The 15,012-nt window shown below is 41.5% G+C and overlaps 1 protein-coding gene across 1 annotated transcript in view; it reads right to left on the bottom strand.

The window, feature by feature from the left end:
• Positions 1 to 15,012, bottom strand: part of LAMA3 (laminin subunit alpha 3) — a 240,940-nt gene that overhangs the window by 124,635 nt on the left and 101,293 nt on the right. Inside the window, exons 14-21 of the mRNA XM_030842611.3 lie at positions 13,363 to 13,409; positions 12,325 to 12,424; positions 11,574 to 11,626; positions 11,257 to 11,362; positions 10,333 to 10,432; positions 6,873 to 7,029; positions 4,498 to 4,630; positions 1,861 to 2,003 (exon numbers count right to left, since the gene is read on the bottom strand). Coding sequence (XP_030698471.1) covers positions 1,861 to 2,003; positions 4,498 to 4,630; positions 6,873 to 7,029; positions 10,333 to 10,432; positions 11,257 to 11,362; positions 11,574 to 11,626; positions 12,325 to 12,424; positions 13,363 to 13,409 — 839 coding nt within the window. The remainder of the gene's footprint in view (positions 1 to 1,860; positions 2,004 to 4,497; positions 4,631 to 6,872; positions 7,030 to 10,332; positions 10,433 to 11,256; positions 11,363 to 11,573; positions 11,627 to 12,324; positions 12,425 to 13,362; positions 13,410 to 15,012) is intronic.

A 15,012-nucleotide genomic window follows, 5' to 3' on the forward strand; every position in this document is an offset into this window, starting at 1 on the left:
TTGTATCATATTTTAGATTCCACACATAAGTGATACCATATGGTATTTGTCTTTCTCTTTCCAACTTACTTCACTTAGTATGATAATCTCTAGGTCCATCTGTGTTGCTGCAAATGGCATTATTTCATTCTTTTTATGGCTGAGTAGTATTCCATTGAAAAAATATATATATATGTGTGTGTGTGTGTGTGTGTGTATATATATATATATACATATATATATATATATACACCACATCTTTTTATCCATACATCTGTCAACGGACATTTAGGTTCCTTCCATGTCCTGGCTATTGTAAATAATGCTGTTAGGAACATTGGGGTGCACGTATCTTTTCAAATTAGAGTTTTCTCTGGATATATGCCCAGGAGTGGAATTTCTGGATCATACGGCAACTCTATTTTTGGTTTTTTAAGGAAACTCCATACTGTTTTCCATAGTGGCTGCATCAATTTACATTCCAACCAACAGAGTACAAGGGTTCCCTTTTCTCCACACCCTCTCCAGCATTTGTTATTTGTAGACTTTTTGATGATGGCCATTCTGACCTGTGTGAGGTGATACCTCATTATAGTTTTGATTTATATTTCTCTAATATTAATTTTTAAATGGCTATTGCTCTATTAGTAAGCTTCCTTTGGTTGGGACCATATCTCCTCATTACTTTACGGTCCCAAAGATCCTAAAACAGTAAAGGTTGATAATAAGTGCTCAATAAAATATTTTTAGCGAAAATGAGATCATAATATGGAAGCATACATATGAATTATGATACAACTGCAGTGGCTAAAGGTCATGAAGACTCTTCCATGCCTATGCAGTAACTTTTACCATGAACTCCTTCTTTCCATTAGTCCAACTTTGTGCCCTGTTACTGGACTCAATGGAATTTTCCTCTTCCTCATGTCTAATATCTGTGAAACATTCAGAAACTTTAGTAAAGCAACAAACCTTTCTACCAAGTAGTGCAAGAAAAATAGGGACTGAATGAACAGCTGAAACCTTCACATTATAAGATCTCAGATTTGGAAAGGACCTACATGGATAAGCATGGTCTCTACCGTATGGGGCAGACTTGCCTGAGATCTGCTCATTTAGCCAATCAAAAGAGTTGTGCCAGAAGGAAACGCTTTCTGCTTTCCACTCTGAGTGCATGAAACCAAATATTGCCAAAGACTATTTTGAAAAGAACTTGCTATAAGCGAAAGCAGACATCAAAGAGGGGTATCTGAAATAGCAGGTTTCATCCCTACAACTCCCCTGGCCGCTCTGCCTATTCTATTAATGCGCGAGGACACAGCCCTTCCCCTGATGAAGAGTTCTTTGTCCAAGGCAATCTGTTTGATGATGCTACTGCCACAGTCAAGGCAGAAGGAGGCAGGAAGCAGGTCACAGAGAGGCACTGGCTCTTCGTCTCTCCCTTCGCTTTTCACCACCAAGAACTTCACTCATGTTAGGGTCTTCTCTTCCTCTAGCTCCTTCTGATTCATTGTGCACAGTTCCCAGAGAGGTTAATTTTTTTCTTACCGCCCTTCTGATTCATGATGAAAAACCCCAAAGAAACTTTTGAAAGGCTGGGACATATGCTCATAAAGGTTGTGCATTTATTTTAATATCTTTGAGTCATTCTGAGTAAAAAAATTCTTTTTTTTTTAGCCCGTGAGAAGCTGGCTGGAAGAATATAAAAGCTATTTTAGGTTGGCTCCTATGTCATTATGTCATGTGAGGGCAAATGTCACCATAGGTTCCTGTGTCTAAAAGGGAACCAGCTATGATTTTTCTACCTTCTGGTCACTGTGGGTCACTGTGGATGGACCATCTCTAAGAGGGGAAGAATCTCCCCTCAGAACCATCTCTTACCAGGAGGACTCCTTCCACTTTAATACAAGCGATCCATGTTCCTGGCACAATTGAAAATGGATCTGCAAAACCATTTCCGGGCACGGTGACAAAGGCCGGCTCCTTACTCGGCTGGAAGATGGTCTCTTTGCTTTGAGCAGCATCTATCAGAAATAAAAAGAATTGCTTAGGGCATTTTTCTAGCAGCCAGTGTATTGATTTTAGATACTCAGCTTTGAACATTCAGTTGACATCTTAAAAGGTTTCAGAGAGTTTACTGATCATATGAACTGATCAGATTTACTGATCTTATTTTCAACAATTGCATGAATGCATGTATCTATGTATAAAATAGACTAGAAAGATATCACTGATAAGATGTTAGCAGTGGCTATCTATGCTGGGATTGTAATCTTTAAATTTATTAAGTATATTAAGACATGTAAACTGCTTAGAAAAGTTCTTTGCACATAGTAAGTATTCAGTATATTACATTAGATATTAAACTATTTTTTTTCCTTTTTTGTTTATATGTAATTAAAAATTTTTTAATTTCTGTTGAAGAACAGGCATTCATTTTGAAATAAGAAAAAGTTTCGGTTTTCTCTTGTTTTCAGGATGCAATGTTTTCTTCTGCATTAAACAAACAGAGGACCTTCTGTAGTAGGTTCAGAAACAAAACTGTTGCATCGGAGTCCAATGGAGGCTTCTTCTTTAGAAGAAATGTTTACTCCAAATACCTGCATTCACTCTCCTGTTCTACGAACATCTACAGGGCCCACTATAGGTCAGGGCTGGAACTAGGTTCTGGGGAACAGGCAGTGAACACAGCCAGCATGGCCTTTGCTCCCTGACAGTGGTGACAGGGGAGGTGGTGGATTGCAGACCAGAAGAAAATACGGTACAGCGTGGACAGTGGCATCTGGGAGGAGGCATAGGTTACTAAGGAATAAATACACAACTGGACTCCTGACTCAGACATGGGGGCTTAGGAAAGGTGTCCCAGAGAACAAGAAAACAAACCACAATGTATTCCAACTGTTAACGGAGGGCAAATTGCTGATGGCATTGTCCCCTGGGAAGCAGTGGGTCCATTAGAAAGGGTTTGGGAGTCCATCAACAGATGAATGGATAAAGAAGATGTGGCACATATATACAATGGAATATTACTCAGCCATAAAAAGAAACGAAATTGAGTTATTTGTAGTGAGGTGGATGGACCTAGAGTCTGTCATACAGAGTGAAGTAAGTCAGAAAGAGAAAAACAAATACCATATGCTAACACATATATATAGAATCTAAGAAAAAAAAAAGGTCATGAAGAACCTAGGGGCAGGATGGGAATAAAGATGCAGACTTACTAGAGAATAGACTTGAGGACATGGCGAGGGAAAAGGGTAAGCTGGGACGAAGTGAGAGAGTGGCATTGATACATATACACTACCAAACGTAAAATACATAGCTAGTGGGAAGCAGCCGCATAGCACAGGGAGATCAGCTCGGTGCTTTGTGACCACCTAGAAGGGTGGGATAGGGAGGGTGGGAGGGAGGGAGACGCAAGAGGGAAGAGATATGGGAACATATGTATATGTATAACTGATTCACTTTGTTATAAAGCAGAAACTAACACACCATTGTAAAGCAAGCATACCCCAATAAAGATGTTAAAAAAAAAGAGAGAGAGAAAAGAAAGGGTTTGGGGTCTGAAGATTGGGTCTTGTCTACAAGGACCAGCTGTGTGCTTAGAAAATTTACTATGCCTCTCAGCTGTTTTCTCCTCAACCTTCTTCGGTTTCACAAAGTTCTTGTCATGTGAGGAAATGGATACCAAAGTCCTCTGTAAATGACAACGCAAGCCTGTCGGTTCTTCCTAGTAGTTACCGTCTAATCAGCCTCCAGCCTTACAAGCTTGGCTGACACAACTGGGTACGTCATTTCTTCCCCAAGTCCGACTCTGCCATGGATACTACACGAAGGCGCTTAAAATTCGCACCTAAATTAGATTTCCAATGGCGCCGTTTTGTGTTCTTGTGGAATTCCCAGTAGTCTGTTCCTGGACTAGCGGAAGCCCTCACTCCTTGCAGAACAGACTTCCAGGCCTCATCCCTGACTGTGGTGAGCTCTGCCCTCTGACTGTGGCTCCTCGTCTGCCCTCAGGAATCCCTCACCCCTGAATGAGGTTGGCCTATTCCTCCCTGGAGCTCTCTTGGGCTTCATGCTTTACCACATTCATCTTAAAAATTCCTGTCCTCACCTATTTCTCCTTGAATTACTTGGTTTGCCTGAAACAATGGGAGAATTTAGGGCAGTAGGCCAGGGGCTCTCAAGTAACACCACAAAGGTGACACCCACTTTACCTGAATGAGTTATAAATTCGCTTTGCCCTGTGGTGACATCATAACCCATGGGTTTCAGCCAAGGTACACAGGTTGTTACACTGATTTCTTTTATGACAGTTAATAACAAGTTTAACAGCAAAATTTAAATATTCAGAGCATTTAGAGATTGAAAAGATACAAAGGACAGGGCATCTGTGTCCCAATCAGACGACATCTCAGGCTTCATGTTTTCTAAAGAGATCAACTTTGTGAAAATTAGAGAAAATGTTTCACTAATTAATCACTTCTTTATCCAAAAGAGGTTTGGAAATTTACCCACCTGCCTCAGCCCAGGATGGATAAATAGTTACACGGCCAGATACTGCTTCAGCTCCAGGGTTAACATATCTCAGAACAACCCAAAACAAGGAGAGACTTGACTTCCCCACATTCAACACGATCCTTACTTCATTCTGAAAAATACCAAAAGCCCATAAAGTATAGAAGAGACAGCTGGTTAAAAGACATGCTAGCCAAACAGTGATGGCATTCCAGTTTCACTACTGAGCTTGTAGTCAAACCACACACACACACACACACTCATATACACACACATTCACACCCACTCAACAAACACCAGTGACTAACTCTGTGGAAGATGAACACAGGCAAGTCAGCCAATAAATTAAAATCACTTACAATTAAAGGTTCAGTGAAAACACACTCCCTCAGCAACCAAGATCCTCTTTTGACCTTTTAGTAATCAGGCAGACAGAGCAGAATGTTAGATGGATTAGTTCAGGGAAAGAAACAGTGATGGGGCAACCACCCCTAGCTGGGAAATAAAAAGGCAGAACAGAAGGAAAAGAAAGTATGTTATTTAACACCACCAGCCCCAGAGAGAGAGCACTCCAGAGTCCACTTCACATACGTAACGTCTGAAACAGTCACAGAAACCAGTGGTGGCTAAGGAGAGGTTATAAGATCCCAAACACATTAGCGATGAAATCTAGATGTAACTAAAATCTGCCTGCTAAATCATATGGAATTTATCTCAGTCCCTGTCTGAGAAGAATGTGGGCTCTCTGCTGGGGACAGGGGGTCTCGCTGGTCCCCAGGTCCTGTTGCCAACACAATGCTCTGTAAGTGTTGCTGGGCCCATGATCTTGAAGGAGACACTAGACTATTTCAATTCTGAACCACAGACCACATGCCCAGATCCAGCTGTGGCCCAAGGAAAGTTCATGAAACATGGAAATTTCTAAACCAGTAGTTCTTTAGGTCTTTCCTCCAGCTCCTTTGGTTGAAATGAAGGGGACTTTTGTTGAACAAGACATCCATGGCAATAAAGACTGGCGTTGGGTAGAATCCTTTGCTCTGGAAGCAGGAGTTGCAGCTGACCCACACTGAGGAACTCTAACTGGCCCTCTCAGTTTGACAGAGTTCATCTTTAAGGGTTAGTTCCACATCAGAAAATAAAAATGCAAGAATGTATTAAGGGCAGAGTAAAGTGGTAAAGTAAAGTAAGTGGTGATTCCAGGGAACACCACCCAAGGCCTCTGACTAAAAATACTTACAGAAAAATCCATCATTAGAAATTCATTCCTTTGTGTTAACCAGCTATTCTTTCAAACTGCAAACACCTGTGAGGAGGTATATACCTTGATTGGGCTCTTAGTCATTCACATCCTATTATGACTCAGTGGAATGCACTGCTTTTTTTCTGAATAATGAAGTAAAAGCAGAGAACTAAAGAAACTGAATTGCTGTATTTGGGGAGAAGGAGAAAACAGTGAAGTGTCTTAAGATCCCAAGTACTGTTAGTGAAAGGTATCTTAGATGGGGCACTTTGCCAGGCAAGAAGCAACATTAGAATCAATGGGGGCTCCTAGGGAACTGTGACCCTGCCCCTGTGTCTCTAAGGGCTTCCTGATTTAGAAATAGCAAGCACTAGTCCTGGATCTGCTAAGGACACATACTGAGCTACCATCGTCATCAACTTGCCTCTTTTATTCTGAATTTCTCCACTGAGAAACAGCTTGAAGAGCAACCTCAAAGAGAAATTCTGAGGCTAAAACTACTCAATGACTATAAAGAAATGTTCAGTTATAAATGTTGTATAAGTTCTAAAGGTAAACAATGTGTAAATTCCTTAATTATTCCACTGCAAAACCAAGAGAGATGGATACGGTAGAGAAGACTGAAGGACAGGAGAAATATGGGAAAGAAAAATTAAATAGCACTGTCTAAAACTCCTCCTTTATCTTAGTTTCTGTTCATACAGTAATTCAGAGTTATAAAAATTAAAAAAAAAGCATTGTTCAAAATTCAGCAACACAGGCTTTATTGGAATTAAGTTAACTCATTTTTATTCTCCACAAATGGCTTTAAAGAAAAATGTCTCTCATGTTAAAATATAGCCTAATTTCGTCTGGAAAACTGCTTATAAAAAGTCTCCAGAGATAAGCGCCATCTTTCTTTAATCCCTTCATTTTCCGATTTGGTGACCAAATTAAAGCAACAATAAGCTGTGAAGTCGATATATATGCTTATCAGTTAAAATCCAACCTTACCCAGCACCCCATCTACCCTCTCAAGAACAAGAGTCCTGGAATCAGTTTTGGGAGAGTTCACCTTTTGGGGGTCTCGCTGAGAGGGCTGTGGGCAAGCGTATGGGCTGCTTTACCCGGAGGCTGCTTCCTCCTGGCTGCTCACCTGTATCGAGGTCATCTGAGCATACCCTCTCCAGCTGAACTCAGGAAACTCCAGGGGATCAAATCCAAACCGAAGCGCTCTTCCGTTGGGTGTAGTGCCATCTTCAATCTCATACCTCATATGATGCAAATCCGGGAAATAGTAGTTGTTTTCAGGTCTTTTATAAATAAAATGTAAATGGCGGATACAGAAAGTGAGGTTCGTTGATAATCTGGATATCCTTTAATCCCAATAGCTATCACTGAGAGAACTCCCACCAAATTGACAAAGCGCATTAAATAAGGACAAATTGAGGGGGGGGGGCTGCTTTTTCTCTAAATTATTGCTTTTGCTCATGTAAACATTCACAGAAAACACCCAACACTACTCGTTCCAAGCAGCCAAATGAGAAAAGCATTTAGAACAGCCCATAGTGGTAGCACCCTTTAAAATGTTTTAAATGGTTGCCAATGATTTAGCAAAGTCAAATTGGGCTATTTACCATAAATTCATTCATTTATACTCATATTCACTGATTACACAAATATTAGTATCTTTGCCAGGCACTGTTGCTAAGCACTGCAGATTTAATAGTGAACACGACATAAAATACTTCGTATGCCAAGTTTACAAGTGAGATATGTTTTCTCTACATATACATATATATTTTGATCATTAGAATGACTTTTCTATGTCTTGTTTTCTCTTAAACTATATGCCTATAAATGGATTCCTTTCAAGAGTCTGATAATGGTGGTCACAGAGAGGGATCAAAAATATTCTAATGCTTGTGTGACATTTTATATTCAAACTACTTGAAGTTCTTCAAAATGGTGCATTTTGACAATCCAGTCCCAAGCTAATAGCTGTTGGTGGATTTAAAGCCATAAAGACCAATTAGTCAAGGGAAATAAAAGGGCATGCTCCTATATTGCAAGTAGAATTAGGAATGCTTACAATTTACGAAGGTAATTTATGAATGTAATTTATGGAGGTAATTTATGAAAATGTCCATTCCCATTGACATAGAAATTCTACTTCAGGGAATATATTCTAAAGAATGATTTTATAGGGTCCAAAATTAACATAGGGCTTCCCTGGTAGCACAGTGGTTAAGAATCCACCTGCCAATGCAGGGGACTTGGGTTCGAGCCCTGGTCCAGGAGGATCCCACATGCCATGGAGCAACTAAGCCAGCGTGCCACAACTACTGAGCCCACGTGCCTAGAGCCCGTGCTCCACTACAAGAGAAGCCACCGCAATGAGAAGCCCACACACCGCAACGCAGACAACAGCAACTAGAGAAAAGTCCATGTGCAGCAAAGAAGACCCAACGCAGCCAAAAATAAATTAAAAAAAAAAAATCAACATAAAAGAATGTCTACAACAGTGAAAACTTGGAAACAAAATATATGTACAATTATGAAATAAAGAAATTATTAAATATTATGTAACCATTAAATATTTTGAACACTACTTAATTACAATGGAAAATGTTCATGATATGTGAAAAAACTGATATAAATTATATGATAAAATATAATACTAATTTTTATTCATAGAAAAAGCCTAGAAAATATACAAAAAATATTAAAAGAGGTTATCTCTCGGCGGCGGAATGAAGATTTTCCTTTGCCTTTTTACTTTTAGGTACTTATTAAAATTTTACAACGTAACACATGTTACTTTATCACAAAAACTATTTAAAAAACAAAGTGAATGTGAATGCTTTCTAAACTTGTAAGAAAAACTAAAAATACACAAATAATACCGTAAACAAACATTTGGAGGAATTTAGGACAAAAAGATGCAAGATTTATCAACCTGGAAAAAGGTGCTGTGGCATCTATGTTGTTGGTGTGCTATCCTTTTATTTCATTTATCATTTACCACTAAATCAAAGGATAATCTAAATTCCATATATATATGTATTGACTGTAATGTCAATATTTTGGCCTCAGGGTGAGTAATTTATTCTGACGCATTATTTCAACCCCCAAATTAGCCAATCATCTACATAGTTGGAAGGAGAAAAAAACTCATGCTGATTAAGTAGGGGGAAAGCTCACTGTATCAACAGGAAGGCGAGAAGAGGTAAAACATGGGTGGCAGATGTTTCTGAGCCAGTTTATGAAGTTCCTCTGGTCTATGGTGAACCTCGCTCGTCTGCAGGAAAACAAAACTACAGACGTGCCTTTCTTCACATACATTTTACTATGAGGCCCCTTTTACTGTCATTTAGAAACGATGGAAGAAAGCACAGCTGAGCTGCTCTGATCCTGAGAATTCAAATGTTGGAAACATCGAGGAAAAAGAGAGAAGCGTCATTCTAAGTATTGGGTTGGCCAGAAAGTTCGTTTGGGTTTTTCTGTAAGATGTTACAGAAAAACATGAACGAACTTTTTGGCCAACCCAGTACATACGGTTTGCCTTGATTACATTAAAGATCTCTTTATTAACCTGTCGACAATGCAGAAGTAGTGAAGGTACTCAAGATTTAGACGTTGCATTTCTTAAGACTTTCAGTGTATGATCAAAAGTCAGAGGGCTGGGCTTCCCTGGTGGCACAGTGGTTGAGAGTCCTCCTGCCGATGCAGGGGACACGGGTTCGTGCCCCAGTCCGGGAAGATCCCACATGCCGCGGAGCAACTAAGCCTGTGTGCCACAACTACTGAGCCTGCGCTCTAGAGCCCGCGAGCCACAACTACTGAATCCCCCGCACCTAGAGCCCGTGCTCTGCAACAAGAGAAGCCACCGCAGTGAGAAGCCCGCGCACCGCAACGAAGACCCAACGCAGCCAAAAATAAATAAATAAAATAAATGTTTTTTAAAAATAAATAAATAAATGTTTTTAAAAAAGTCAGAATATTAAAAATTTTCTTCCTTCCACTAATGGACAATTATGGATGGATCATGGTTTCATATAAATATAGAAACTGCTAAACAGGCAGGACAGAGGCAGCGTGCTCCATACCTGCTACAGCCCCTCTGGGACCTCAGTCTCCACTTGGCACCCTTGCTCCTTCTGTTCATTTTGATTTGCTTCTGCATCAGATGAGGGACTTCCTCCCACTTCTAAAGTTGTCTTAACCCCCAGCCCCACAGTCACGGATCCCGCGGGAGAAGCAGGAGCTGCATCTGCTGGGCTCCCCCAGGCTGTGACTTCCACGTGGAGGTTCAGCTGTGGGAACCCACCTCATGCATCCAGCCCAAGTCTCGCTCACCTGGCTTTCTGCACCTCTGGGAACTTTCCCGTGAGGCCACTCTGTGATCTCTACAAAGTGGAATCGTTTTTAGGGCAACTTTACCTCCTGTTTTAATTGCCCTCACTGACAAGTGTCCAGATTGCAAATGACAGTACAGCTTCACTGGCCCTCTTACCCTGGGACCGCTTCTCTCTCCCCCAGAACTGTCGGCACAGACAGGTCTCTGAGAGAGCCTTCACGACGTCAGTATGGAGGGGACCTCCATGAAGACTCACCGCTGGCAGGTCTTCCCCACGATGTGCTCTCGGCACCGGCAGACTCCAGAGGGCCCGCTGCACACAGGGGTGACGGCTCCACCAATGTCACACTGACACCCTGAGAGTCGGGAAACAGCAGTGGTCACCCATCAAAGCATCTCCACGCTGGAGGCTTCCCCTCCCTCTACAAGAAGTGGAAATCAGGAAGCCCGGGGTTGCAGGGCTGCTCCTTCTTTCCCTTGCCACGTCTTACATCTGGCAGGTGTTTGAAATACGTAGGAACCTCCCAAAGTAAGACAGCAAGTCCCTCCAAGAGTCCACTTGAAAGTCGGAGGTGCACTTGTAGGGCCAGTTCCCACACTGTTGTCCCACGTAAGGCGACAGCAGCCCAGGAGCTAAACACAATTTCACAGCATAGTGCTACTGTAATCAGTGGGTGAAGGAGAGGTTGCTTGAAAGATACCAGAGTAGCCTTGTGGGGCTCCTGCAACTTCATTATTTAACACAATATTATCACACAATATTACTGTGTGAGCTTTTTTAATATTTCAAAATTTATCTTTAAAATCTCTAAGTCTTGCTGTTATTTACATCTCCCCTATGGCTCCCCCGCATCCCAATTATGATTTTTTTATAATTAAACCAATTTAACAGTGTGCTGGTAGAAGAAAAGTGGTTTAATTTTATAATTTTATAATTTAAATTGGTTTATTTAAACCAATTTAACAGTGTGCTGGTAGAAGAAAAGTGGAAGCAGCCCTGTTTGCAATTTATTTCTAGTTTTAAGGGAATGTTTGGCCAATTTCCCCGGACAGATCTTTTCAGTCCCATCCCCTCAGAAAGCCTGCAAGAAGACAGTGAACGCAGAAGCAAGGCTACTCTGCCATTCTTTGTCCATCTTTTGTCCTTTCGCCTTACTCAGGACCCCCTGGAAGGACTTACCTTGACACCCAAAGTAACTGCTCTTTTCCAAAGCAAAATATCCATCTTCGCACGTGTCACAGGAATCACCACCGACGTGGGACTTACAGTGACAGTCACCATCTAACTGCAGAACAATGAGCGGATGACAAAATTTGGTGAGATGGCAGAATCTGCTAATCATCAAGATTTCAAACTGGCTCATTGTGTCATAGGAAGCAGGGTAGCCGGGATCTGAAAGCTGCCATGAAGATGGCACTAACACCCTCCTGCAGAAACCCCACAATTAACTGCTAGTATATTCGACCGGCATCCCGGGAGAAACAGGCCCACATTACCTGCCCGCACTCTCCAATTCCGCTCACGGTTCCCGCCACGTAGCATTGGCATTCTGGGAAGATAAGAGAGCATCCTTGGACCAAGGTTACAAAAAGGACAGTTCCGGCTCTGGGAACAGGACACACCAGCAATCCTACAATCACTTTCTAGCATGCTTCAGCAGAACTCCACTTTGCACCAGTCAGGCCTAAAACTGAATTGCTTTCTGGGGTCAGCAGAACCCAACAGTCAGATCAATACCATCTACCTACAAGGAGTACTGGTTTGTTCATGACCACTCATAAAAGACAAAAGCTGCAACATCATGGGATTCTTACATGATTCTAATGTCAAGGTCATTATCGATAATGCTTACGTGAAAATATACCCTATTAAAAGATATTCACTCCACTTAGCCGTCTTAAGCTTGGTGTTTCCAAGTTCCTATACTGGCTTCAATCTAAGCATAAAATGAAAATAAAATTAAACCGGGAAGTGTGGATTATAAAAACAAGGCGGAAAAACCATTTATCAAGCAGCTGCCTTCTCAAACATGATACATATGGAAACAGGATATAAATCCCTTGCTGAGATTTTGAAAATGACAGAAGTTCTGCCAAAAGTGGGGGGGGGGGATCAAGACGTTTATACAGAATTTCAAACAAACTGAACAGATTAAATCAATAGCTCTTTTGTGAGTTTAGTCATTGAGGTAAAGAAAATCAAGAGGAAGTTACAATATAGTAAAATATTGTTCGAAGGAAACATCACCTGAACATCCACTGGGGTTTTCTTTGGCCAGATTCCAATATAATGGTTTGCAGATGCTACAAGTAGGGCTTTCAACATGAAGCTTGCATCGGCAATGCCCCTTTAAAAGAAAATCAAACTAATGCTTGACATCTCAAAATTAAGAAGGTTTCCAAACAAGTGTTCTGAACAAAGCTTGTCACAGAAATATATTTTGGTCACGAAATGTAAATTAAGTGTGTCCAGGCAGAATAAAAGTACTGGGTTGATTTCAACAGTCTGCTAATTGATTTTGTTTTCTTATTTATTTGTTACACACATAAACCATATACATGGTTAAAGCAAAATTGGAAAATTCAGAAAAAGAAAAAAAATGTTAACGACTCATTGATAACACTGTCTTTATTTGTTGATTCTGTTACAGCACGGACTATAAACCTTAACGGAAAATATCTGAATATTTAACATGCTGAGAGGTAGTAGAAAATTATGTTTATCTGCAAGTGTGTCTATAATATGCCAGAGTCACTGCCTTGCTTAAACACCGTGAAGCCCCATAGTGAAAAGGCAAAATGTCTCTCCCCTTTCCCTCCAGGGCCTGGAGTTCCAGCTTCTCCAAGCTCTGAGGCCAAGAAGACAGATCATTTCTAAAGTGCTTAGAAAATGAATCAGAATGCCATGGTATTGTGCTTGGAGTAATAGCAAATAAATTGCAATTACTTTGTACACAGCTTAATGAAATGTGTACTGGCCTCTGATTTTCTTAATTTTAATTATGTATGGCAGGCTTATGCGCAGGTTTCCAGGGTGGCAACGCCCTCAGAGTAACGCTAGGACTCTGCAATTCAAAGTTTAAATAAACCGTATTCTTTTGTTTGGGGCAGAAAATCACAATATCACATATGCACTTTGAAAAAGAGCAGTGGTCTCTTCAAGCTATCTGGCCTCAGGTCTTATTTTAATGTACTTTTAATTCCAGGAAGCTCCCAAATGTGTCGGTCTCAAATAAGTATCAGAACAATAGTTAGAATCGCAACCCTTTTACAATCCTCTACTTACCAAACTGGAGTCCAGGGTTCCGGCTGGGTCACAGACACTGCTGGAGCCTGTATATGATTTAGAAGTGGTGTAAATGTCTGGGGTTTTAATGTTTGTTTGTCCCTTTGTTTTGATGTTTTGAGGGTTTTTTTGTTTTGTTTTTAAAACTGGTGCATCTACATTTGTATTTTTTGATAGATGGGTGGCAAGGACTTTGCATATAATTCAGAAAAAGACACCTTGAACAATCCTCATGGTCCTTAATCCCCAAATCACCCCTTTGGCCACCGAACAACTCTCTTCCCTGCCTACTACTAAAAGTTCACTCCCAATTGATAACAAAGGAGACGGGGAAAGGAGTCTAGAATTTTGAACCTTGTTAGGGTTATCCAGAAGAGGGCAGTATTGTACCAAGAGATTTTTTAATTGTCCAATTAGATGTCACAGAATTTGTAAGTATATGTTTTAGTTACTCAAGACAATTCTTTATCACAGACCCCTTGTTCTCCACCTGTATTAAAATTATTTCTCAAATTAATTAATTTGCTTTCTTGCCTTAGTCAATAGAGTATTACAAACCCAATGTCATAATCTCTTTTCAACAAATTAGGGTCTTGCAGTGTCTCGGCATTACTATCACACGGCATTAAAAATGAAGAGGGAACTCCCTGGCGGTCCGGTGGTTAGGACTCGGCACTCTCACTGCCGAGGGCCTGGGTTCAATCACTGGTCGGGGAACTAACATCCCACAAGCTGTGAGGCCCAAAAAATAAATAAATAAAAAATAAAAATGAAGAGAGTTTGGGTAAGCCTGCTCTGAGCCTTTTTCAAATAATTTAAATAAACCCATAATATGATCTTGTTTTCTTACATGTTGCTCCCTAGGCTTTTTGCCTTTATTGTCTCCTCTCTTTGTTTCAACTGCCCCCTTGATGATATTCTCTCTCTGTCTCTTCCATTTTTTTCTTTTTACAAATTTATTTATTTATTTTTGGCTGAGTTAGGTCTTTGTTCCTGCACGCGGGTTTTCTCTAGTTCCGGCAAGTGGGGTCTACTCTTCGTTGCGGTGCACGGGCTTCTCACTGCAGTGGCTTCTCTTGTTGCGGAGCACAGGCTCTAGGCATGGAGGTTTCAGTAGTTGTGGCTCACAGGCTCTAGAGTGCAGGCTCAGTAGTTGTGGCGCACGGGCTTAGTTGCTCTGCGGCATGTGGGATCTTCCCGGACCTGGGCTCAAACCCCTGTCCTCTGCATTGGGAGGCAGATTCTTAACCACTGTGCCACCAGGGAAGCCCTCTGTCTCTTCCTTTTTTGATGCTCCCGAATTCTTCTGTAACAAGCCAACACAACCTTCCAGCTCCTTGTTGCTTTCTGACCTGGCCCCGCCCAGCCCTTGGCTCCTCCCCAAGCTGCCCAGTGGCCCCATCCAGCTCCAGGGAACTTGTCCTGGCTGACCAGCCCCTCTGTCCACTGCTCAGCACTTCCTTCCACTCCCGATCCCGGGGAGGTGAGGACACCCAGCCTGGGACAGCCTCCCTCTCCAGGGACCTCCAGGCCTTCTCCAAAGCGAGCAGTCCCCTCTGACTGCTGGCTACTGTTGCCACCGGCAAGAAAGCCTGATCTCTTGAGGATTCTGGTCAGCGAGGTTCTGGAGAATCAAGTTGGAGCTGCAGC

This window comes from Globicephala melas, chromosome 13, assembly GCF_963455315.2.
Source record: "Globicephala melas chromosome 13, mGloMel1.2, whole genome shotgun sequence".
Taxonomy (NCBI): Eukaryota; Metazoa; Chordata; class Mammalia; order Artiodactyla; family Delphinidae; genus Globicephala; species Globicephala melas.